Source organism: Amblyomma americanum, chromosome 11 (genome assembly GCF_052857255.1).
Source record: "Amblyomma americanum isolate KBUSLIRL-KWMA chromosome 11, ASM5285725v1, whole genome shotgun sequence".
NCBI lineage: Eukaryota > Metazoa > Arthropoda > Arachnida > Ixodida > Ixodidae > Amblyomma > Amblyomma americanum.
In genome coordinates this window covers 112167643-112194172 of record NC_135507.1, presented here as the reverse complement: position 1 = coordinate 112194172, position 26530 = coordinate 112167643, and the positions used below count along the sequence as shown (strand labels likewise).

The 26530-nt window shown below is 45.7% G+C and overlaps 1 protein-coding gene across 4 annotated transcripts; it reads right to left on the bottom strand.

The window, feature by feature from the left end:
- Positions 1-989: 989 nt before the first annotated feature.
- On the bottom strand, positions 990-24493 carry LOC144109452 (uncharacterized). 4 transcript variants are annotated; one of them, XM_077642249.1, is made up of 9 exons: positions 24243-24493; positions 21576-21765; positions 20931-21005; positions 17706-17770; positions 17258-17416; positions 6673-6856; positions 5986-6137; positions 3089-3203; positions 990-2018 (listed from the first exon to the last, which is right to left on the bottom strand). In XM_077642249.1, exons 1-5 carry the CDS (start codon positions 24282-24284, stop codon positions 17288-17290), a joined length of 501 nt encoding a protein of 166 aa, XP_077498375.1. In that variant the 5' UTR covers positions 24285-24493; the 3' UTR covers positions 990-2018; positions 3089-3203; positions 5986-6137; positions 6673-6856; positions 17258-17287. The 4 variants fall into 4 exon arrangements, with proteins under 4 accessions (XP_077498375.1, XP_077498376.1, XP_077498378.1 ...); XM_077642250.1 differs by lacking the exon at positions 24243-24493 and having other exon boundaries at positions 3089-3200; positions 21576-21853; XM_077642252.1 differs by lacking the exon at positions 24243-24493 and having other exon boundaries at positions 3089-3200; positions 21576-21714.
- Positions 24494-26530: the final 2037 nt, after the last annotated feature.

The following is a 26530-nucleotide window of genomic DNA, read 5'->3' as shown; positions in this document are numbered from 1 at the left end:
CACACGCTCTCATTCGCTGGAGCCACGGCAGCCACGACGTCACGGGCACACTTTCGGTAGCCGTGAAAGTCGTCTGCTCGTGGCGCCGCGCGACCCTCTCGGGCAAGCACGAGCCAGGGCATTGCCTTCGCACATATGGTTTCAATTTTCCTCTGCTGCCTCCTTCTGTCGGGAGTTCCGGAGCCACTCGCTCGGCTCTTCGTGCGCACGCATATAGCTCGATGCCCATCGCGGCCGTAAAAGCGAGCAGTTGCACCTCGAGGTCCGGGTTTATTACTGCTAATTAGCACAGATGACAAGCAAAGAAACCCGATGCGCGCCGCAATCCAGGAAGGAGAAGAGACCGAAGAGATGCCGCCACATCGCCGACGCTGCTGCTGGGGGGCTAGGAGCGACAACCGGAAGTTGCAAAATGAACGTCAGCGGATGACGTATTCATGGGCGGGGCCCAGTCCCAGAGCTGGTTTCTTAATTTTTTTCTTGTGCTCCTCGTGTACGAGTTGAGGGGGAGAGGAGGAGCGTAATTTTTAATCGTCTATATCTTCGTTGTTATTGATGCTAGCTCAAAAATTCTTGCACTGGGGTGACGAGTGATGAAATGCCTATCTCTCGTCTGCTTTATGTAATGTCAATTAATTTATTGCATAGTCCCTTTAAACACCACTATCAGATATAAAAATATGAAACACCTCACCGATCAGATGTTCGTACAATTAGCTGCAATGCCCTCACATACCTACAGTGCCTTTTCTTTACAACCTTAAAGGTGACAAAATAATTTGGGAGTGCTGCAGTGTTTGGTGGCTGCTGTGCTATGGTGCAAACCAAATCGATGCACCAATGTCAATCAATAGGAGTTTTCGCCTAGCTGGCAAGAACTGTAGTTCTTTTTTATTACAAAGCATGCCACACTGCACAGTGAAGAGCCATCAGTTAGCGGCCCCTTGGGAGGTTCAGGAATAGCAATACATGATGTTATGAAACAAAATGCGTAAACTACAGATCATTTTATTTTTCTCAAAAATGTACACTGCACAGTTAAAATGCTCGACTTGCACAACTAAAAATTGGAGATATGTATTAAAAGCAAATGCAAAAAGCAAAGGACGCTACTAGCAATAGCATGAAAATGACAAGATAATGCTGTTCTCCCAAGTTTAAAATTGTCCCTTCACAATAAGCATAAAAACATACGAAAAACACCCAACTCAAACACATGAAATGACTAGAAATAAATGGGAATGATGCACCACTGTCGGTCAGTCTGCCAGGCATTAAAGCCACCAACTAGTTGGTGAGTACAAAATCAGTTTTTTTCTGGTTACAAAGCACAGCACATTGCAGTGAACAGCCATTAGTTAAGCACTCTTTGGGAGGTTAGCAATAAAAATACACAATGTTAGGAAACAAAATGCATAAACTACACATTTAATTTTCTGAACATACACTGCAGAGTTAAAATGCTTGATCTGCACGACTAAAAATTGAAGAAACACATTAAAAACAAAGAATACAGAAAGGAAAGGAAGCACTCCGCATTAAAATGACAAAATAATAATGCAGTTCTGCCTAAGCATGAAAACATACAAAAAAGCCAAAATCAACAAAAATCAACAACGTGAAATGACTAATAATAAACGGGGATAGGTATGCACAGGTGCGCACTGCAGGGGGAAACAAACAATTTCCACAAAGTTTGTACAAAGGCATCCAACTTTAAATAGAAAAAATATAGCATATAAAAAAAGAATGCGGAAATTGAAATACAGAGTGCAATTCAGTAAGGAAGCATCCTGAGAAAATACAAAACCAAGAGCCCAAGAAGTTCAAACACAACATATAATTCAATGAGGATATACAAACAAAGAATGCAAAAAATTTACACAGAACAATTCAATGACTAGAGCACTGCCTGAGGGTACTCATCAGGTCTGGAAGAATGAAAATATGAAAAGAGGGTGAAGGTTCACGGGCTTCCCTGTAACCTCTCCTCTTCTTGAACAGTTGTCTTCTCATTTCTGCGAAAAAAAGACATTTTCTGTAGTTAGTACAAGCCACATGATTTGAAGGATTTTTTCAGTGCCCAGTAGCCGTCGAAAAACTTATTCGAAAGGCATTTTCTTAACCAGTGCATTCTACTAGCTATACAAGTCAGTCAGCCCATTAAAAAAACACACACAAGCTTTCTAGGAGAAGGGACGACAACAGACTGAGGATCAACTCATCAGGTTGAAGCCACACATTTTTGAATTTGTAACCTAAACTGAACAAGGCATCAAAGCCAGAATATTACAACCAGTGCTAGGGTGAAAAAGGCAAGCTGCATAGGATTTACTTATTTAGTTTCCTTTCGCAATTACAAGTGCTGCTTTAAAACACACACACACATGCAGAAAAACCGAGCTCCAGTCAAAATGTTCACAATAAATCTGAGAAATGCTTGCCTTTCTTTTCCTATCTCCCGCAAAAGCAAACAACATATTATTTGAAAGTGTGTGTCATTATAAGCCAGATTTTGTCGAGCCACAGAGGCAAGTGTTATCGCGTTATTGAAATTCTAAATACTGATAAAGCTATTACTAGACTGCATCTTACAATAACGCAAAAGGACAAAGGACAAGAAAGAAACTAGCAGGACAGAGCGCAGGACTTCAATTTGAAGTTCCATGTTCTGTCCTGTTGTTTTCTTCCTTGTCCCTTGTCCTTTTGCGCGATTGTAAGCTGCATTCTAATACCAATCACCAGCTAGACCACCTTTCTGTTATATGTGGCTATTACTAACGGCCAGCTACAAATCTAGTTGTAATCAGGTGCCTATCATTAATAGTTAAAAAGTCAACTGTTAGATATTAGTTATTCACATTACTAGTTAACATGATTTGCCTGTTTTCTGACATCCGCCAACACAGGTATTACTATGCCCGCAATAAGCTTCTCTTTTCCTCTAAAACCATACTTCTAAAGATTAGTGACAACCTTTGCGGAAAGATTTTATTTTTATTCTAAAAATATGATTTCCTGTAAGTACCTCAACTGCAAGAAATTACAAATGACAAAGGAAAGGACTGCATTCTACTTGTGCCCGTACCTTTTAGCAGCATTCTGCAGCCGTGCTGGACAGTTTTTGAGCCAACCTTTTGTGGCCTGTTGAATTTGTTCCAGGGTTGCATTTGAAAGCCCTTTTATCAATCGGATAGCCTCTGCTGATTAAAAAAAAAACAGCATTAAAATCACAACAGCGTGCTGACAGCTTAATTGTATTCACGAAGTATTTTCAGCCATTTACCACACAGATAGTTGATGATGTGCCAGCATTTCATATGCTTAGCAGAAGTTTTTCCGATCTCTATGACCAAGAACAAAAAAAGTTTTGTTCTGACGTCCACTTTGAAAAATTATATGCACTGCCGACAACCCTGATTTGCCATTTCACGCTGTTATTCTGTTATTTTTCAATCAACTTTCTGCAGTTCTAATTAACTGAAACTCACTTTGCAATACAATGAAGAGCTGCAGCTCTGAAAAAGGACGCCAGAGAGAGAGAGAGAGACTCTTTAATGAAGAAACAGAGAATTTAGCCGGCGTTTCAATATCGCTGGCATGCTACTCTGCGTAGGGAGGGGAATTTGGGAGATAAAGACTGAAGGAGAGCAGCGTGGAAGAGGTAGAAAAAAAAAACAAAGATAAAATGCAGCCATGAAATGGGTACTAAGGATGCAGTGGCGAGTATTGATGTAACCTATGGAATGATGGAGTGCATAGTCCGACGAATGGGCTGACGAAGTTCACTGCAAGAAGAATGCATGAAGGTAACCTGCAAGTGAATTTAGAGCTTATCGAGATGTCCAATGTCTTTTAAATATGTAAAAAGAAAGTTCATTGCAAGTCTCTGTTGCCTGAAGCAGGCTAAGGGGCCTAAAACTTTGTCCATTGTTAGGGGCACTGGGCAGAGCTTCTGCATGCAATGTTCATAGTACGCACGCTCGTTAGCATACGCAGGGCACTCAAGCAGGATATGTTCCACAGTTTCTATCGAAGCACAGTTGTCACAATGCGGACTGTTCATTTGTCCAAAACGATATCGCAGGCCATTTGTATATGCAGCATTCAGACGAAGTCGGTGATAAAGTGTTTCGAGTTGTCGAGGAATTCTGGGTGAGAGTCTTGATCTAAGATGTGGGTCGATTGAGTGAAGAAATTGGTACTGATGTGTCGGCAAACTCCAAAGCTGATACGTTTCTTCGTACGCAAAACTTTTAGCCATTTGGGACGCATCACATTTCGTGAGAAAACTTCGAATCTGATGTTGATGGCCCTTACGGGCCGCTTCATCTGCTTTTTCATTAGCCATAATGCCACAGTGAGCAGGTACCCACTGAAATGTTATGCAGTGGCCTGCGGCAATAGCTAAATGATGGATATACCCAATGTCCAGGGAAACTGGCTGGTGATTCGTTTTCTTCAGCAGGTTGGCCAGGATCTGCAGAGATGCTTTTGAATCAGTGAAGATAACCCAACGGCCGGCGGTTCGGCGCAGGATGTAAGAAACGGCTTCCTTAATGCCGTGAAGCTCAGCTGTTGTAGAGGAGGTCCTCCGCTGCAGCCGGTAAGAAAGGGCTTGGCCTGTTGAGGGCACATAAAGGCCACAAGAAGAAATTTCTTTAGTAGTTGAACCATCAGTGAAGTTATGGGTGTGCTGCGTATATTCTTCGATTAAGTAGGCGAGAGTAGCTTGCAGAAGTGCTGCCTGTGGCATGCGGCTCTTTGCATTCACACCTGGAACAGACTTCTTCACCTTTAGAGGAGAGAGTGTCCATGGAGGAAAGGCCAGAGGTAGTAGTTTCTGAGGCTGATTAATAGTAGGAAGGGGCAGGAGCTGCACTGCCTGGCCAAAGCTAGAGTTGCTGTGAGTTAGGTGGACACGGTGTAGGAAGTGCTTCTTCCCTTGCAGGACATGGCGGAGATGGGTACGCATAGTTTCCTGGGCGGCAATTACCTCTAGTGGGAGACATCCTGCCTCCGCTACTGTTCCTGATGCAGAGGAACTTTTTGGGAGGCCAAGACATATTCGCAGGCAGTTGCTCCGTGCGGCATTGAGAGTCTTATTGCTTGATGTAGATAATCTTTGAAGCACTGGTAGACAGTAGCGCAAGGTTCCTTCAACGTAGGCTTTTTCAAGCAGAAGCATTGATCGGCAGTTGCTACCCCACCTTGTTCCCGCCATGAACCTGAACACTTGCGATGCTGCAGTAATCCTCGCACGGAGTTTTTTGATCTGAGGTGACCATGACAGATTATAGTCGATTACAACATCCAGGAATCGCTGAGATCGTACATATGGCAGCGATCGTCCGCCTAGGAGCAGCGGATATCGGGTCATCGTTTTTCTTGTTAACGCCATTGCAACACTCTTTTCTGGCGAGAGACGATGACCTCTGGAAGCCAGGTACATCGAAATGTGCAATAGTGCTCTCTGAAGACGTTGCTGGGTAATATAGCGCGAACGTGACGCGGTCCAGATGCAGATATCATCAGCATAAATTGTTATGCGGACCCCTCGCGGAAGGTGTCTTCTTATGTGAATAAGGACAATATTGAACAGGAGAGGGCTGAGCACCGCTCCCTGTGGTACGCCCCTCTCCACTGCGTGAAAGCGTGTTGGACCGTTTGGAGTGGTAATAAAAATTTGTCGTTCTTTTAAATAATGCCCAATCCACTTGTATAGCCTTCCTCCAAGGCCAAGACTGCCAAAGGCTGCGAGAATTGCATGGTGAAAGACGGAGTCAAAAGCGGCCTTGATGTCTAGGAAAACGGCTGTTGGGATGTACCCAGCATGAAGGTACTCCTCAATTGATGAGACGAGGGCGATGATATTGTCAGTCGCAGACCTGTTTTGACGGAACCCGCTCATTTCTTGGGGGAACTCATTTCAGCTTTCTAGGAACCAAGTTATGCACTTGCAGATCATGCGCTCCATGAGCTTACCTACGCAGCTCAGTAGGGCAATGGGCCGGAATGACGCCCTTTTTGCCATACAGGCTGTATTTCTGCCCAAGGGAGTTGTGCATCATTCTTGCCAGGATGCGAGTGGTCGCAGATTGGGGCGTGTTCCCCCCAATGCCAGCCAGCTGTTGAGCCTGAGGTAAAATGATGCAACATGAACTATATATGTGACTCGCCTAACCACAAAGCTGCTTTCCAGCACTGAAGCAAGATTGTGCATAACAAGTCTTCATATATTATGTACTTCAATGAAACCAGTTATCTTTTCTTGCATAAAAGCATCAAGAGCACAAGGTGTGGAAAAAAACAAAAACATGAAAGCCATGAACTGCAACTATTGCACAGTGCATTAAAATTACAAAAGGCTAGTTTGATCTTCCGTGGCTCTATAAAATGCCTTTTTTAAAGAGGCATCAGCCCAATCAGACGAATGCCCTTCAGGAAATAGGCACAAGCTGCAGGTAAAGCCAAACATGACTCATTTACAAGCTAGAACTCTGGCTGTGGCCTTCTTGCTGTGTCAAGTTACGTCAGTGCAGCATCTGGAATACAAAAGAGCCAGGGCTAGGCAACTAATGCTATAACGTGGTTTAGCAGGTTGCTTGCATTGCTTGTATACGAGTAGCTTTGAACCTGGAATTTAATTTTGCAACTTTCAAATAACCTTACCATTTGTGTTTGCAACTGTCTGCTTCCTTGCAACTTTCTTTCTACTTCTTCAAGTTCATCGGTTTTCAGTGGCAGCGAGATGCACTCATCAGCAACGGTTTCTGAATTTCCTTTTTTATTTTTATTACTGTTGCCAGCTGTTTCTTCACAAAGCAAATTTCTCGCAGCAGGAGAACAGAGTTTTCTGAAAACATGAAAAAATAAACCGAGCATGAACCTGCCAATTAAACGTACCTCAGCTCTCCACACAATAGCAAATAAAGAAAAGAGGCCTCACAATTCTGTTTGTTGCTAAACGCGTTCTTTTGTATCAATATTGCTGCCCATCAGTGTGTGAATGCAGCCAAGACTCACTGTTTTACATAAATTGCAATGTACTGTACATTTTCCAAGTATTCCTGGAGAACCAGTCAAGAAACGGATTGACAAAAAATTTTGGCATCATCACTTGCTGGCTGCAAAGATGGTAAAAAGCATGATTCTATATTATATGGAGCAAATGACAAATGCTCAAATAAATGAATACTTCCCACCTGTTAAGACAATCACTTAGGGTCAATTGCCTGATAAAAATATAGGCAACTTAGAAAAGTACTTATTCGTACCTCCCACAATATAATGATATAATAATAAAATGAAATAATCCAAGAAATCAAAACATTTCGCAGCGTTCTTATTAAGCCCGAAAGCAGTTAACCAGGATTAATCCAATGAAAAGCAAATACGCACAGCCCATCTAATGACAAAGCCTCTGTCAAAAAGATCTCAGCATTGCAAGCACGTCACAGGCTGCACATCACCGCCACACAGATTAAAGGCACGTGTGCACCAGCTCATCGACCCAAGACTAGAGTACCCTGGCGCGCCATTTCAAGTGACACGGAATCGCAGCGCACTATCCCAGTGCAGATGGCCAGTGTACGATCAGGACAATGAAAAACAAAACCTAGTTGATAACAGCGTGACGATAAAGAACTCCATGGTACTCGCACCAGTGACTCCTTACGAAATCAACAAACTTATTAATGGGATTAGAAATGACGTTGCTTCTCGTTCTGATGAAATTAAGGCAATGCCAATCAAACATGTGTCTGAAATCTTATCGCCCATCATTGCAGACATAGTAAATAAAATGTTTGAGACTGGAATCTTTCCTGACTCGCTCAAGATAGCTCGCATCTGTCTTATTCACAAGGGTGGTGCTGAAGGAGACGTAAGCAACTATAGACCAATCTCGGTCCTGCCTGTTCTATCGAAAATATTTGAAGGAGTCATAAATATAAGATTAGAAAAATTTTTCGCAAAATATGGGGTAATAAGTGATATGCAGTTCGGATTCCAAAAAGGTAAATCTACAGAGGACGCGCTTCTCGGTATTAAGCATGATATTATACATAACTTTGAGCACAGGTTTTACATGCTAGGATTGTTTGTCGATTTACGGAAAGCTTTTGACTCGGTGTGTCACGATGTGCTACTAATTAAACTCAAAAGATACGGTGTTTGCGGCGTTGTGCTTAGACTGATAGAAAGTTACTTAAGCAATAGGCTTCAATATGTAAGCGTCCACCAAGAAACGACTGAAAAAATATTAATTAAACAAGGTGTTCCTCAAGGTTCTATACTTGGACCGTTATTATTCCTGGTCTATATTAACGATCTTTGTACCATCCATAATTCTCCTAAATTAATAATGTACGCAGATGACACGAATATTTTCTTCACTGCACGCACTTTTACGGAGCTTCAGGAGATTGTTAATAAATATATGGAGTCACTTTCCGACTGGTTACATGCGAACAGGTTACAGTTGAATACTAATAAAACCAAATATGTCATATTCGCTCCACTTAATAAGCCAATGAACAATAATATTCATATTACCTTTCGGGGCACTCAGTTAAAACAAGAGGTGAAGCAAAAATTTCTGGGAGTGTGGTTTCAAGAAAACTTGTCTTGGAACACCCACATTGATAACCTTGCTCTGGAGCTGAATAGATCGCTCGGCTGCCTATATAGAATAAGTTCACTTATACCTTTGTGGCTTAAAATTTCTCTTTACTATACTGTCTTTTATTCCAGACTTTCCTACTGTACTTTGGCTTGGGGTACCACCTCTAGAAAAATTACCTGCGAATACTCAAGTTACAGAAGCGCGTACTTCGGTTGCTTGAAAGGTATACAGGACACCCACAAGACTTACCAACAGGTCCACTGTTTGTAAAGTATTCTCTGCTAAGAGCTGATGAAGTTTATTGTTTCAAGTTATTGCAGTATGTACAAAAACATAAACTTCACGTAAGTAGTAGCACTGTCGAAACACATACGCTCGCCCTTCAGAGGCAAGAGCGCAGAAAGCCTCGAACGCGCACGAATTATGGCAAACAGCATTTAAATTACCAAATTCCGGTGCTTCTAAACAAATTGCCTGATGATGTTAACCTAAAGAAACCAATGAAGAAAAAAACGGTAAAAGCATTGGTTATTGAGAAAGAAATTCGTTACCAGTGACTTCTCTTAAAATCATGTGTAGCGTCTGTAAACCAGTACTGTTTTTTTTTTCTCTGTGTTTAGGATATCGCCTTTCTTTTTTTCCGCTTTTTTTTCTTCTTTTTTATATGCACATATGTTCTCCGCGATGACTGATCTTTGCACCTTTGTTAATATTTTATTCTCTTCGTTGTTTATATTTGTGTATAGTCATATTGATACGTGGCGGCTAGAAGCAGCAGTAAAAAGAGCAGAGGTAACCTGCTACGCAAGGAACCGATGGCTTAGAGTAGACTCTCAGCACACAAGCGCGCGCGCACCTCAGCGTCGTCTTCGAAACCAACCACTTCGTCGTCCTCCCAGCGTCCGTAGCATGACCCCCCCTCGCGGCAAAAGCACCGTCCCGGTGCGCACTACACAGGCCAGCTAGACGGCGAGTTGTAAGGTTTGAGGCGGGTCACATGGACGATGTCGGTGCGGGGTGCAGCGGCCGGAAATGGCGGATGTAGCGGGGTGATCTCGTACGTCACCGCGGTCACCGGGCGTACGACCCGATAAGGGCCTGTATATCGGGGAAGCAGTTTTTCACAAAGGCCCACACGGCGGGAAGGGATCCAGAGTAACACAAGGGAGCCAGGAGAGTAGGTGACTTCACGACGGCGACAGTCATGACGTCGTTTCTGATTGACTTGGGAGGCCGACAGCCGCTGGCGGGCGACAAGACAGGCAGCGTCGGCGCGAGCGATGGCGTCCCGAGCGTAAGGACTCGTGGAGGCGGTGGCGGGCAGTACACTGTCGAAGGGCAGCAAAGGATCGCGGCCAAAGAGAAGGTAAAAAGGGGAGAAACCGGCTGTATCGTGACGCGTAGAATTGTAGGCGAATGTAACAAATGGGAGGCTAATATCCCAGTCACGGTGATGGTCGGAGACGTACATAGAAATCATGTAGGTGAGGGTACGGTTCAGACGTTCAGTGAGGCTGTTCGTCTGCGGATGGTAGGCCGTGGCGAATTGATGACGGACGGAGCAGGAGCGGAGGAGTTCGGCGACCACTTTGGAAAGAAAGCAGCGACCGCGATCGGTGAGCAGGTGACGGGGAGCACCGTGGTGGAGTATGACGTCGTGCAGGAGAAAGTCAGCGACATCAGTTGCGCAGCTGGTTGGGATCGCTCGAGTAATAGCGTAGCGCGTGGAGTAGTCCGTCGCGACCGCGATTCATCTGTTTCCCATAGCAGACACCGGAAAAGGGCTGAGCAGGTCGAGGCCGACACGAGAAAACGGGTCTACGGGGATGGGAATTGGCTGAAGGTGCCCGGGAGGGAGAACCGAGGGCGTCTTCCGCCATTGGCACAGTTCGCAAGCGGCCACATAACGGCGGACAGAACGGTATAGACCGGGCCAAAAGAAGCGGCGGCGCACGCTGTCATAGGTGCGGGAGACTCCAAGATGACCGGCCGTGGGAACGTCATGAAGCTGTTCAAGGACGCTGCTGCGCAGGTGTTGAGGGACCACGAGCAAGAGGTCAGCGTCGTCAGGTCGCATATTGCGCCGGTAGAGGACGTTCTCTTGGAGCACAAACGGGGCGAGGGACGCATCACAGCGGTTGGCAGTGAGGCGGTCGATAAGGGAACGTAGCGACGAATCCAAGCGCTGTTCTTGCGCAATGTTGCGGAAGGCCGAGATAGATAAGACGCAGGCGTCAGCCTCGCATTCGTTGGAGGAAGGCAGATCGACAGGGTAACGGGACAAGCAATCCGCGTCCTGGTGCAAGCGGCCGGACTTGTGGACAACACAAAATGTGTACTCTTGAAGGCGAAGAGCCCAGCGCCCCAGCCGGCCAGTAGGGTCTTTGAGCGAAGAAAGCCAGCATAAGGCGTGGTGATCCGTGATAACAGAGAAAGGGTGCCCAAACAAGTAAGAGCGGAATTTTGCAATATCCCAAACCAGAGCGAGGCATTCCCGCTCGGTGATAGAATAGTTGCGCTCTGAACCAGAAAGGAGACGGCTGGTGTACGCAATAACGCGAAGCTTGTTGCGTTGCCGCTGAACAAGTAGGGCACCAATGCCATGGCCGCTCGCATCGGTCCGAAGTTCCGTAGGGGCTGAAGGATCAAAGTGCGCCAACACAGGTGGAGCAGTGAGGGCACTGATAAGGGCTCGGAAGGCGTCAGCTTGGGGGGGTCCCCAAGAGAACGCGATGTCCCTCTTGAGGAGCGTGGTAACAGGTCGGGCTATTTCCTCAAAGTTCTGGATGAACCGGCGGAAATAGGAACATAGGCCGAGAAAGCTGCGCACATCACCGGAGGAGTGCGAAGTAGGAAATGAACGCACGGCGCGGACTTTGTCGGGGTCAGGTTGGATCCCAGCGGAATCGACCAGGTGGCCAAGGACCTTGAGCTGACGGCGACCGAAGGTACATTTCTTCGAGTTCAGCTGAAGACCAGCGCGGCGGAAGACGGCAAGGATGGCTGAAAGGCGATGCAGGTGGCTTTGGAATCTGGACGAAAAAACAATCACGTCATCTAAGTAGCAGAGGCATGTCGTCCACTTAAAACCGCGCAGAAGGGAGTCCATCATGCGCTCGAAGGTCGCAGGGGCATTGCACAGGCCGAAAGGCATGACTTTAAATTGGTACAGGCCGTCCGGGGTTACAAAGGCGGTTTTCTCCCGATCCCGTTCATCGACAGCGATCTGCCAGTACCCTGAGCGAAGATCGATGGAGGAAAAGTAACTGGCGCCGTGCAAGCAGTCGAGAGCGTCGTCAATTCGGGGCAAAGGGTAGACGTCTTTCTTTGTGACGGCATTCAGATGGCGGTAATCGACGCAGAATCGCCAGGTCTGATCTTTCTTTTTAACAAGCACGACAGGGGATGCCCAAGGACTACTCGAAGGCTCGATGATGTTGCGGGCCAGCATCTTGTCCACCTCTGCCTGAATAACACGGCGCTCTGCGAGGGAGAGACCCTATAGGGCCGTCCGTGAATAGGGCGGGCTTCGTCGGTGTCAATGTGGTGGGCGACAACAGAGGTTTGACCCAAGGGACGGTCCCCAAAGTCAAAAATATCACTGTAGGAGGACAAAAGGCTGTGAAGAGCTGTAGAATCAGCAGAGGGCAGATCGGCCGCGATCATCCGGGAAATAGAGTCCTCACGGGAGGGTTGCGATGTAGGGACATTGGAGACGGCAGTCGTTGGGTCAGGAGCCAGGACAGAAACTGTGCAATCGGTCAATGGGGACAGATCAGCAAGGGAAATGCCGGTCGGAAGTACCTGAGGGGACAGGCTGAAGTTGAGGACAGGGAGGCAGGTGCAGTTGTTGGTGATGTGGACAATGGTGTGGGGAAAGAGGACATTACGATTCAGAATCACAGCGGTGATAGGGCAGGCGACATAGTCTCCATCAGGGACGGGAGGAGAAGGCGACAGAGGGATGTAGACAGCAGTTTGTGGCGGGAGACGAGCAAACTCGGTGGATTGAAGGCGAGGTGAGCTGGTGGAGTCGTCATTGCACAGGGGCAGATCCAATCGAAGAAGGCCTGAGGAACAGTCAATAAGAGCTGAATGGGCGGTTAAAAAGTCAAGGCCAAGGATTATGTCCTGAGGGCACCGGGTCAGGACGGTGAACAGAACGGGTATATGACGCCCGGCAATGCTGACTCTCGCAGTGCACATTCCAATCACGGCAGCGGGGCTGCCATCGGCGACGCGAACCGTGGACATGGCGGCAGGCGTTAAAACTTTCTTCAGACGGCGGCGCAAAGAAGAGCTCAGGACAGACACTTGGGCGCCAGTATCAATGAGGGCAAGGACCGGGACACCATCCACGAGAACATTCAAGAGATTACGTTGGGCAGCGGGGGTCAAGAGAGGATTTTCAGGCCGGGTCAATGATGCAGCGTCACCTCCGGGGGCTGCATCGGCTAGTTTTCCGAGAAATGGCGGGAGGTCGAAGGAGAAGGGCTGCGGCGTGTGGAAGGAGAACGGGAGCGGCGGTCTAATGGGGAAGGTGAGCGGCTGGAACCACGAGCGTGCGGAGCGGGCTCGTCAGGGAGCGGATCGGGTCGTGGTGTGAAGCGGTGCGGGCCGTAGCCATTGCGGCGGTCGACGAAGGAGTAGGGGCGAGGTGGCGGGGACCAACGGCTGTGGCAGTGACGGGAGATGTGTCCGACGCGAGAGCAGGTAAAACAGATCGGCCTGTCATCAGAGGTACGCCATTCGGCAGGATAGCGATATCGGTACCGAGGCGAGAAGCTGCGACTGTAAGTGGCAGCTACGATCACTGGAGGGTCTGGACTGGCATGAGCGTTGTCCGCGACGCGAGGAGAAGGGACGGCCAAGTTCGCAACCTCCTGGAGAACGACGGCTTGGATGAGGGCCAAGGTGTTGTCTGGCAGTGGCAAGGAAGAAACAGCGGGCGTCATCGCCTCCAGTTCGCGGCGCACGATACGGGTTAAGTTAGCCGGGTCGGAAGGCTGCCGCAATGTTGGCAGATCTTCACAGGAGGAGCTAGCAGCAGTGTTCGGCAACCAGTCATAACGGTGAGAAATGCGCCGGTGTTTGGCTTGCTCGAAACGGCGGCACACCTCAAGAACAGAAGCGACCGTGGAACAGTCTTTGCATAGAAGCAGATTAAAGGCATCGTCGGCAATGCCTTTCAGTATGTGGCCAACTCGATCTGCTTCGGACATATCTTTATCAACTTTACGGCACAAGGCGAGGACGTCTTGTATGCAGGCTATGTATGGCTCGGAGGAAGTTTGGGAGCGGGACGCGAGTGCCTTCTTGGCGGCGAGTTGGCGGCCGATGGGTTTTCCGAAGAGGTCGCGGAGCTTCTGCTTACATATGTCCCATGAGGCCAAGTCATCTTCGTGGGTTTCGAACCACACTCTCGCGGTGCCGGTCAGGTAAAATATCACATTAGCGAGCATCAGCGTTGGATACCACCTGTTGTGCGTGCTGACGCGTTCGTAAAGGGCCAGCCAGTCGTCCACATCAACATCGTCTGTGCCGCAGAACGTGCCCGGTTCGTGGTGGTGGGCGACGACGACCGCTGACGGTGTTGACGGAGAGGGAGATGGCTCGGACTCGGTAGACATGTTGGCGAGACGGCGGCCACGACGGAGAGCCAGCTTGAGGTCGGGGATTGAATTTAGCAACCTCCACCAAATGATACGTGGCGGCTAGAAGCAGCAGTAGAAAGAGCAGAGGTAACCTGCTACGCAAGGAACCGATGGCTTGGAGTAGACTCTCAGCACACAAGTGCACACCTCAGCGTCGTCTTCGAAACCAACCACTTCGTCGTCCTCCCAGCGTCCGTAGCAATATGTACTGCATCCTGCAAGACCTAGAAATGTGTAAAGTGGAACAACAAATGTGTGTTTTTTGTAATGCTGTCGAAACTGCATGCGGAGGGAGAGCCTCGTCAGGCCAATAGCCTTTAGCTTTCCCTTCGCTTTTTTCCTTGTATTGGAAAGAAAACCAATAAACAATCACAATCACAATCGCTGCGCGTTGTCTGGGTGCATGCAAACACACGTAAGTGTCTGCTTGTGAAAATGGCAACAGCTGTGCCGCAGGAAAAGGAAGATAAAACCTCACGCCTACCCTGGTGGGCACCTTTGGCATGCTTCGAGCAGGACAGAACACAAAAATCCAAAGAAAAAAAAAAGACAGCAGCTGCTGTGGGATACAGCAAGGAAAAAAAAAGACGAAAAGAAGACAACGGGACCAATGCCATTTTCAAGCAGTATAATGTGAGCTTATTTCTCTTCAGCTCACTTCATGCATAGTGGAGTAAATGCTCTATTTGCAACTGTCGTCTTGATGAAAGGCTATATTATTTACTGTTTTCATGCAGCACGTGCACATACGTACGTGCGTATGGACAAACCTAGCATGCTCAGATATCCTTTTGGGGGCTCTTTCTTAAGATTAACCGATAAGAAAAACAAATTTCCAGGTCCCTTCAAGCTCATCCCAAAGGCAGTCTACTGTACTGAAGGGCAGAACACTGAATTTTAAGGGCCCAATTTTTTTTCGGCTCAACAAAGAGCTTGCTGTCAAGGTGCTGTATTCAGCAACAACTTTTATTGGAAACGCTGTAGGAAATTTTTGGCAATAATTTTTAAATCAGTGCTTGCACCCGCTTTTATGTATCCTGATGCTGGAAACTATAAACAGCAAGTGTGATGGCGATTGCAAGTCAGCAAAAGCGCTGAAACAAAAACAAATATACGAGAGTGGTTCAAATGAAAACCTTAACAAAAGTTCCATAAAATTTTGAAAAGTTGTGTGATGAGGTTGGTAGGTGGTTCCTTGAGGTTCACAAAGTAACCGTCAGGTGGCAGAGTGCTGCTATAATGCAGGAGAGGGCAGCAGCGTCTGCAACAAGATGGCTGCCCCACTGTCAACATGCACCATGATTGAGCAGCGATCTGTGATGCGTTTTTTGTGTAGTGAAGGTGTCAAAAGAATCGAGATTCACCGCTGAATTTCAGCACAGTATGGTGATTTGTAAAAATTGTTATAGACGATGAGGCTTGGGTCCACTATCACCAACTGGAAACAATATGGTCGAGCAAGGAATGGCGCCATAGCTCATCGCTGAAACCAAAAGATTCCACACTCAACCGCCTGCAGGAAGTCATGCTCATTCTCTTCTGGGATGCAAGTGGAGTAATTTTGGAGAAGTACATGAATAGGGCAGTGACAGTAGCCAGTAATTTTTATTCAGACATGCTAAAAAATCCCCTCCATCCTGCAATCAGGAGCAAAAAACGAGGACTTCTGTCTTCTGGAGTATTGTTACAGCATGACAATGCTCGACTGTATAAAGCCTGTAGGACAGTTGAGACTATTCAGGAAATTAAACTTCGTTGTCTGGTACATCCTGGGTATGTTGCTGGGCGAGTTGGTGGTGATCGAACATCATGGAATCGCAGCGCTAGCAGGCAAGGACACAGGGAGGACACAAACACATCAGCACAAGTGTGTGTTTGTGTCCTCCCTGTGTCCTTGTCTGCTAGCGCTGCGATTCCATGATGGTACATCCTCCTTATTCACCAGACCTCTCTCCTAGTAACGTTCATCTGTTCGGTGCACTCAAAGAAGCAATGGGAAGCAGGCATTTGAGACGTGATGAAGAGGTGAAAACCGCAGTGCACAACTGGTTACACACACGACCAAAATAATTTTTTCATCGTGATATCTATGCACTTCCAATGCGGTGGAATATGCGCATTCAACATCAGGGAGACTACGTCGAAAAATGACAAGGAAGTTTTTTGTTCACTGTTACAATTAAAAAAATTGTAGCACATTCAAGGTTTTCATTTGAAAGACCCTCGTAAATATCACCTGCCAGACTGTAATAAGATTTTTTTTAATATATGGACTAGCCTCCATTTCAGTTTCCATATCCGAAGCTGTTATGTGCCAGAGATATACGCCTCTTCCATGAAAGTTCTAGAAGGCTGTGGCTTCTGCTCCATCCAAAAAATTCAAAACATTGTAGCACCATCTAGTTACAAAAGCTAAAAGCGCATGGTTACGATGCGAAGGGTGAGTTGCTTTTGATCGAATGGTGCACTGGAGAGTATAAAGTACAATAAATCATGACGAACACTCCTGAAAGAAAAACACTGCACTAAAACAAATAAGTGATATTTTACTGAAATGTGGCCATGTGATTAACTACTGTGATAATTGTGGGTTTCGCTGCAAGATGGGTTTTTATGCAACTTGCACTGCCAAATTAAAATGATAAATCCTCGTTTTTTATCTTGCAGAGCTCAATTATTATAGCTTGAGGCACAACCTTTTCATTTCTGCGATAATCTCATGGCACATTTTGGTCAGTGTTCTGTCCCTTTAACATATGCGGCGATATCACAACAGAAAGGTTAAATGCACTCCAGCAGCATAATGAACCAGCATGATTCAAGTGCATTGGCCTTACCAGTTTTTTTTTCAGTCTAAGATTGATCCCCTTCTTAGATGACTGTGAGTAAAACACTAACCTCTTTTCACTCACACAAGCACAGAAAAACTGTTAGCACGTCTTTAAAAGTGAAAAATATACAATGAACTTTTGGTTACCAATGGTCACTGAAGATGCCTCCTGCCGATTCACTGGAGGACACTGCTCAGGCACTGCAGTGGTGTACATACATCTGTTGCTCGGAAGATATGTACACCACTGAAACTTGGCCACTCTTCTAGCTTGCGCAGAACTGCTAAGCCTGCAGGAATGGTACTCTGCAAGCCGGGTGATTTAAGCACAAACACAACCACTAAGTTATTTGAACATAGATTAATAGCATATAGGTGCAAAATGCCGAGCTTATCAATGCAGCTGCATCATTAATTAGTGAAAGGCTACACGACAACTGCACCAGGTACCCTTGAAATTTTTTGCCAACCTAAAACACTGCTTGCATTATTTTTCATGGTACCTACCCACAGCAACAAGATATACATACATACAATCAGCCAATCCCTGCAAAAATTCTAGCACATGGAGCCAAACTGTGATAAATCCACTTACCATCACGAGAGCAGGACGGAATGTCAGGATGACTCTTTTCCCGAGAGATAGCTGCACTGCAATCACTGAATGAGACGTTAGAAATAAAATGCATTAGAGCCTTGTTACATACAACCATCTTTTTCATAGCCATTCAGTTATTTTGATGTGGTTGCATTTCAGTTTAGACCAAAGTGGCATTAAGGTAATGTACTAAAGTCCTAAACCTTTGTAACATCAATAACAAGCTTACCTGTAAAATAAGACAAATTTTTTGAATCAAACAAAGTCCTCTTAATAAAAATGCATACAGAGGACTCCAGCCTCAGTGGGATCATACTTTCTATGAGTGCAATGTATATGCTTCCAAACTATAGCTTAGGTTCTGTTCTAGAATAAGCAAAATTCCCTTGCATTTGACGATTGAAGGGTGATGAAGGCAAATTTCTTAGCCCTTCTTGATCGTCATCACCATTAAACTATCAGATGATAAGCACACCATTTACATCTTACGCTTTCCAATGCCTTTTTCTAGTAAACCGTCATGGAAGGGATTGTAAGCCATGGGTAGAAAACATTATTAAGGAGCATAAAATGGTGCTACATGAGTATGGTTTAATGATTATACTGCAGTGCAGCCATTTAGAAATTGCTAGCTTCTGCAAACTAAACTTTGCTTCAGATATTACTCAACATCACTTTCAGCCAACAAGAGCTGAGAAGCATGTTAAGAAAATGCATTCAATAGAACACTCAGAAAAATGCCACTAAGAGCAAAAAAACTGTTGTTGGACCATGCAGACACAATAATTTTATTTTTTTATTTATCATACTGTTAGTCCCACTGGGACTGTTACAGGAGTGGATTTATAGGCAAGATACAAATTAACAGACAGTAACACAAAGGTCAGCAGTAAGGTTTAAAGAAACAAGATATTAAAGCATCAATAAACGGTCACACCAAGTGCGGCATAGTTGACGGAAGATAGTTCGCAACTCTGGTCTTCAAAGCATGCGTTCGAACACATCCAAAGCAGTACAGGCAATTGGCTCAACATTGGAACCGTATTGGCAAAGGCTGGCCCTACAGAGGACCAGGATGAAACCATCCTGTTGCATTCCTTCATACAGTAACAAGCTAGGTACACAACGAGCAGGCAAGAACACAAAACCAATAAAGACTGAATATGATAATCAGGTCTGGCTTGTTGATAGGACCGATGAGGCTGCGAGCTCAGCGAACTTTTCAAATGAAGCGTGCACAGTTATAGATTTATCCAGGCCGTTCCATTCTCTTATGGCTCGGGGGGAAAAAAGGAAAAGTAATATGTGTTGTTAGCACAAGAATATTCATTAATTGTAAATTCATGCTTGTGACGTGTTTGTCTAGAATCATTAAAACTAATGTAAGTAGAAGGATCCATGTTGAATGCTTTATGAATTAATTGATAAAGAAGTTTTAGTCTATGGAGTGTGACGTGGCTTGATAAGGTGTCTAGGCCTACGCAGGAAAGCAGCTCTGCGGGAGAATCCGTGCGCTGGTACCTGTGGTATATAAACCGAACAGCTTTTCGTCTTTTTGCATACCATACGGAAACCAGACGACGTTCGCATATTCTAAGATTGGACGGATAAGGACTTTATACGCGAGTAACTTGATATCTTAGGTTGCAAAGCACAAGGTGCGTTTAAGGAAGTATAAACTGTTCATTGCTTTTTTGGTAATGTTTTGTACTTGGGCTTTAGAGCTCAGATTATCAGAAATAATCCTACCAAGGCATTTCTTTTCAGTTACTGTTTTGAGCACGCCATTGCCCATGCCGTAAGGGAAGTTAAGTTTTGTTTTCTCATTTGTGACAGACATCACTAGTTTTTTCCATATTGATTACCATTTGCCATGTATTTCACCACTGTATGACGTTGCCCAAAGCTCTGTTTAACCTTACCTGGTCTGCTTGAGTGTTTATTTTTTGATATAGCACGCAATCATCCGCAAAGAGACGCACCTTCACATCAACGTGATATGTTATGTCGTTTATGTATAAAATGAGCAAAAATGGTTCTAGAACAGAGCCCTGCGGCACACCTGAAATGACCAGAACGATATCAGAGGCATGGTTATTGTATTGCACATATTGTCGGCATTCCGATAAGTAGCTGGCTATCCACCTCGTAACGGGACCATGACCAAGTATTTTGTTTAGTTTGAAATTCAGTTTAGCATGTGCCACATGATCGAAAGCCTTTGAGTAATCAAGGAAAATTATATCAGTTTGGCTTTGGTCATTGATTCCCTGTGCGAGGTCATGAAATATTTCGGCCAGTTGGGTAACAGTGGAGAAACCTGCTCTGAAGCCATGCTGGTTTTGGTGAATGAAGTGTTGAGTCTCAGTATGTTCTTTAAGATATTTTAATAAGATGTGCTCAACAATTTTGCAACAGGTACATGTGAGGGATATAGGCCGGTAATTTGACGGGGACTTTACGTCGCCTGATTTGTGAATGGGGACAATTTTGGCTATCTTCCATTCAGCGGGCAGACAGCTGTCCTGAAGTGACTAAGAAAATATGAGATAGAGATATTCACTGATTGGTTTGGCATAATGCCTAAGAAAGCAGTTCGGAATTCCATCAGGACCACAACTCTTCTTTTCATCAAGGTTCAACAACAGAGAAATAATCCCAGGTACACTTACGACCAGAGCGCCAGAAAGTTGTGTTGACTCATTACTATGGCACACTAATGTTCCTAAAACACCATTGTCAGCGGTGAAGATCGATTAGAAGTAATTGTTAAATGAGTCAGCTTGCTGCTTCCCGCCTGTAGGCGAACTAGCAGTAACATTCTTTCTGTTTACAGACCTCCAGAACTTGGCCGGGGAATTTTTAATGAAGTTATTAAGTGTAGTGCCACAAAATCGTTTTCTAGCTTCGAAAACTTTACTCTTTAATTGTTTTGTTAGCGAACTTATGTTGACCTTTAGTTCTAAGTTTCCTCGTTGCCTATTCCGTTGCCTTAGCCTATTAATTTTTCGTTTCATGTGGATTACTTCTCGAGTAATCCACGGATTGTGCTTGCATTGCCTTTTTAATTTAATTGATCAGAGAAAAATAGAAAAAGGGGATGACTTCTAGCTCATTTCATATTTCAAATTCAACTTTTGTACGCCACAAAAATAAACATTTCAACTTGTAATTGTCACTTAACCGTTATAGGTCAGAGCAGGTCTGATGAGAAATATATACCTTGATCTGTTGATGTTGCAATATCGTCAGTATCTTCGGCTTTCGTTAGTTTTTTCCTGGCTTTGTCATAGGTTTCTAAGAAAATAAAAACAAAGATTGTACCACAAGAGTCAGTAAGCTCGTTGAGTGATACAACAAATTATTTCAAAATAGAAGCGTTTGTTTTCAGACCAGCCAGTTGGTAGCAAACAATTATAAGATGGCACTTCTATGGCAACTGTTGTAGTCTGAGAAAGCTGGTGATGCAAAATAGAAAGCTCAAGCAGGGTGTGGGCAACAGCACAGGTAAGTGCACCAGACACTCCTTGATAGCACTCATTTGCAGTGCTTGCTTTTCTTCTGTCTTCGTACTGAAAAACGATGTCATATTGGCAGTGCCTCAATACTTACCACTGCTCGTTTTGTTCCTTTGATCCCTGCCTTTGAAGCGTTGTTCAGTTCATTAGATATTCTCACAGATCACATTCCTTAATAGACCAACTCCATGCTCTCAGATGTCAATAACGTATACTGCCAGTTATTCAATGGAAGACCATGAAAGAGTATGGAAGTATGCACGAATACAAAACAAAAACTTGCGTAGAACAAGTATGCGCAACCAACCACAAAAGCGGAACGGAGGTGTAGGAAGTGTTGATACCCTACCTTCCATGCTTAAGACGATGACGCAATATTTTTTGTACGTCGAGTCGGGCACTTCCCTGTCTTTGATGGCTTTTATTGCCCTGGAAGCCTTGGGGCTTGTGGGCCAAAGGCATTGGTCCCTTTCAAGCCAGTGTGTAGGCACCACGTCTACACTGCCGTCTTCACAAAATCTTACAACAGCAAACATTCTCTGCAAGACGGAAAAACTTAAAACAACAAAAATATCACAGCTCACACTACAGATGCTGTTAAAAGTAAATGGAAGGCAATATTAGCAAAAAAAAATCAGCTTTAATGCTTTAATTGCACGCATCCTTGAATAGGTATATGCACACTAGTAGGGATCATACAAATTACATAAAGCACCAATAAATTTTGACTGTTATTGTTTCTATTCAAAGAAATCGAATTTTTCCCACGGAGTTCACTTCCAGTTACTTTTGACGGCACATGTACACAAGAAATGGGAATTTATAAAGCAAAACTAAGCAGAATGAAGTAGTGGCAAGACCAGATATTCACTGGATGGCCCAAATATGACAGCAATACACACTTGCAGTGGACACTAGACAAGGGCCACACCTTGTATGATGATAGCAGGGAAGCAATGAAAATATTCAAGTCACTGGACCTGCAGTGTACACTGTAGAAGTCGCGCGATGCTGTGAACTGCCTCTCAACAAGCACTTTTGATCCGGCTTTATCAAAGCAGAAACCTGATACAAGCACAATGCTGGAGTCGCAAAGGCAGCAGTTATCCCCGTCAGTGGACTTCAAGATGAACTGCGAAAAAACAGCAGCTTTAAACTGCGGATCATTACATGAGTGTGGCAGCTGTCCTCCAGTGTGCATCTGCTTATATGTAACTGGATGCTCCAGTGTGTTCTGAACGGCATACAGCTCTCCACTAGCACTTAGTTCGTTTGTTTGGCTGTGCAGCTGCTCGAGAGGCTGTGTTGAAGTTCTGACGAGACGTTTGAGCTGAAACATAAAGCTTTCGGCTGCATACGCACTAAAGCTATCAAGTGCACCATGGTTCGCTACATCATCAGCTAGATGAACAATATTATGCACATTGTACGAAACCATGGCAAGACCATATAATGATTTGAAGGTACGCACAAAAAAGATAAGGAGCTCCTTGGCATAATCATTGTATGTGGTGCACATGCTATGACTTGCAAGAATTCTGATTGCAACATGAAACACAAGAAAATGCTCATATCTCGCTCGGTCTAGGATACCTTTCGCCACTGCAGGACCTAGGTACAAAAGAAAAGAATGAAGTTCAGTTGCCTTCCAGAAGGCTAGGTCTTTCAATGGCCGCAGCAAAACGTGCTAATTCGGTGCAGCAGAAATGCTCAAGGTCAACTAAACGCTGCGAAATCTCACGTACACTTGCAAATGGGAGGCGGTACGATTTACTACCCTTCATCCAGAGAACCAACAACTTTTTGGTGACTCAGATACAGACTAAATGCATGTAACCTAGTGGAAACTAGGACACAAGTCCTATAGGCAGCGACCTAAGGGGAGTGTTGCTGACGTGATACTCTTTCTCAGTCTTCTGCGCAAAACTTTCATCAGTTCGCGGAAGTGCATCTGTTTGTGGAAAAACTACTGAACCATCCACAAACTCACCCTCCTGTATGCATTTGCAACAACCAAAATAGCCTGTGTGAGACTTGACACCCAACAAGAAAGCCTTTGCAGGGCCATCGGAAATAAATTCTCTCACATGCACAGTGAACAGCTTTCCAGCAAAGGTCAGTCCATTTGACAAAACAGTTTGAAGTTCAGCAATGAAATCTGCGAGGTACTCGTCAACTGAACCCGGCTCTGAATTCTCATGGTAACAGCCAATTACGAAAACACTACTGCCAGGTATATCAAGCGTTCTTCCAAGGACTGGCCAGAACTGGCTGTGTGAGCTCTTTGTAAGTGGCAGCCCATCAACATAAAACAAAATGCCGATTTGAGACTGCGCTGACGACATGTCTACATGTGACAGCACAGCACGCACGCATTCGACAAAGCCAAAGTGACAGTAAGATCCTGGTGGCACGCTTCTGACGTTCAGCTGTACGAGGTGTAGACAATAATGCCCTTGTGTCACTTGGTAAGCCGGAATAGCATGGATGCTGCCTCATTTCCTTCAACAACGAACAAAGCGTGGCATGAGTCACCCTATGGGTGCTAGCCCACTGCCTCAAGAAACGCCTCATACGGTCTTCTGAATCACTAGCCTCATGGTATTCTGCATGCTCAGCAGAGGAGCACTCATTGACACGTATACCCTCTCATACTGAAGCTCGGCTTCGTCTGAGGATATGGTCGTGTCGCTTCCGAGAGCATCACTTAGCTCATCAGACCGCCTACTCGACTCACTGTCGAAAATAGAAGCAGCACGCACTGTTTCAATTACATCACGGTCATTACCAGATTGAGCAACACGAGCTTTTTGCATGCTGTCAGCGCTCCCGGCTATGCCGCGCGCGTTAGGACGGAAATCGCATGCATCGGAGTGCCTGTCAAGTGCTGCCTGTTCAGATGAAATGATTGCCCATTCATCTAAAAGATCAACTTGAACAGCGCTTCCACCTGCTAAGTTCACGCTGCGTTCGCTTACACTTTCAGTTGAACAAACGGACATGCTAGCGCCATTACCGTTGGAACGGCGCTCTCCAGCAATGAGGCCGGAAACCTCATCGTTCAGTCGGCGCAATTTCTGCCATCGCGATAGCTCTTCAAACGTTTTCTTGCGTCGTTGCATGCTGAACAATTAGCTTCGGGCCAACTGACAGTTGCGGTTGATACCTTTGCGACCAGGGTGATGAAACAAAAGCAGGCAATCGAAACTTCTCATGCTGCATGGCCTGGCCCGCTGGGTACTACCGCCTTGCTACCGCTCTTGAGCTGGCGTGACTTTCTGCACTTTCCGCGCCAAATCGGACCGCAGAAAATACATATAAATTTGAATTCAGCTTTTAAAAACATATTTAATAAAAAATACACATGTTCAATTAAATGAAACATTTTAAATTTAACAGTTGAGCTTTATCACATCGCGTTATTAAACAATGTGGTCCTAATGCTGCAAAGCCTTTCGGCCATGGAGGAAGGAAAAATTCTTTCGGCCTTCCGTCTTTCCACCTCTCCTATTCTCCCTTCCCCGCATGTTCATTCCTCCATGCCTGCCGGTCCTGCGCATCGCGTGCGCGCTTGCATCGAACGCCTGCCGTGACAATTGCTACACAGTCGTTTCGGCTTCCTCTGGCTGTTTGTCTCGCACGTGGAAACAAAATGGCCCGTGGCAATAGAATATTCCCGCCGTACTGCCGTGCATTGTGAACTGCGGTTTTCACTTAAGTTTCTGATGGTCGCGCGACTCTAGTTCCCTCCTGTTTGAGTATAAACATACTGCAATGCAGGTGCATATACGTGACCATGTAACCGAAGCCGTGAAACGTTTTGTGAGGAAGTCTAGTCGATTTCTGAAGCAGGACGTCTAGAAGACAACTTGCATAAGCCGTCAAAAAACGTAAAAATCCTTCATAAGACAGCTTCCAGATGTCATGGCTAAGATGTCTTCTAGACAAACATAAAACAACGTCTTGTAGATGTCTTTGGTAGCTCAAGATATGTATGACCATTTGTCACCACTTCGCGCACTTTTGCGTGCGCTCCCAGGCACCCTTAGAGCGTGTGGGGGTAGCGGTCTCGGTCACAGAGGAGATGCCCTCGACTCAGCGTGGCAAGCTCAGCCGGAGACCAGCTACCAAGTGACAAGGGGGTTGGTCGTTTGGTGCCCAGCTTTCGCCGGTCGCAAGCCAGAGAATGGGTCGGAGCCAAAGGTTCACAAAACAAAACAGTTTACACAGCAAAAAGACAATACAGAGGATTTCGCAATCACTCGTACGAGCGCATACAAAGTGACTTACAAATGCAATGCAACTCGTGCAAAGTAGCACTTTAGAGAGATTACAATTCAACATAATGTTTGCACCTAAAGTGCACTAATACAGAGAGAGACAAATGAACAAAACACAATTTGTTCGCCGGGCACTGCGACAGTCCGACGACCTGAGGAGCACGACGGGGCCGATCCGCATACTGGCACACGTTGCCTCGCTGGTCCGTGGCTGGGCGAGTGGTGTTCTCCCGGGAGTCGAGCGAGCGCGCTTCACGGAAGCTTAAACGGCGGCTCGGGCTAACAGACAGCGGTTGAAGTCCCTCCTTATAGGCGCAGTCCGCGTCTGTTTGTTCTTTCCGCCAAGGCAGGCGCGTACATACACGCAGTATAAACTGCACAAGCTCCTTCTCGCGCCGGACGCGCGACCCCATTGGTCGAGCGCGGAGACAGCCTTCCAGAATTTTCTGCGTCCTTCTTCGGATACGGAGTCGCCGGCGCGGGAGCGAAGGGGAGAGGGTATCACTTTAGCGCGATCAAGGTCACGCCCTCTCCGTTGACGATGAGTAGAAACTATTCCGATATTCTAGATAAGTCGACGCCGCGCGTGGCTGTTTACGTTGGCGCCGCGCCGGCGTGCTGAGTGGAAAGGGCAGCAGCGCACGCAAAGTTACGCGCTCTCCGGGGATCCTTCTCCGCTGTTTTTGTTTTATTTTACCGCGCGCGTGCGGGATTGCTTACGCGCAGCGCCGGTTTTTTTTTTTTCGAATATGCGCCGAATTTTGTGACACTGCCCCTTCCTTTAAGATTATTGTGCAACAAAATTCACAAAACACAAAATTCGTGTGCACATGCTTGCGCACACAAACTCTATGGCGAATGCCAAAAAACACACATCACTATAACGATGTCTCCACGTACATGACACCTGACAGCTGTCAAGATTCACTTCATGCCGCAACTCGGCTACACATTAGCATAACAATACAGAGGGAGCACACAAGTACGATGCATACTTTAGCCGATACTTCCACATACATTTCCT

What these genes read in the sequence shown, in the direction of transcription:
- LOC144109452 (XM_077642249.1), bottom strand. Translation starts at nt 24,284, where the DNA reads ATGAGGTTTCCGGCCTCATTGCTGGAGAGCGCCGTTCCAACG. An exon ending in CATCGTCTTAAGCATGGAAG is followed by an intron (nt 21,006 to 21,575) that starts GTAGGGTATCAA and finishes TTATTTTCTTAG; the next exon opens with AAACCTATGACAAAGCCAGG. An exon ending in TGCAACATCAACAGATCAAG is followed by an intron (nt 17,771 to 20,930) that starts GTATATATTTCT and finishes CGTCTCATTCAG; the next exon opens with TGATTGCAGTGCAGCTATCT.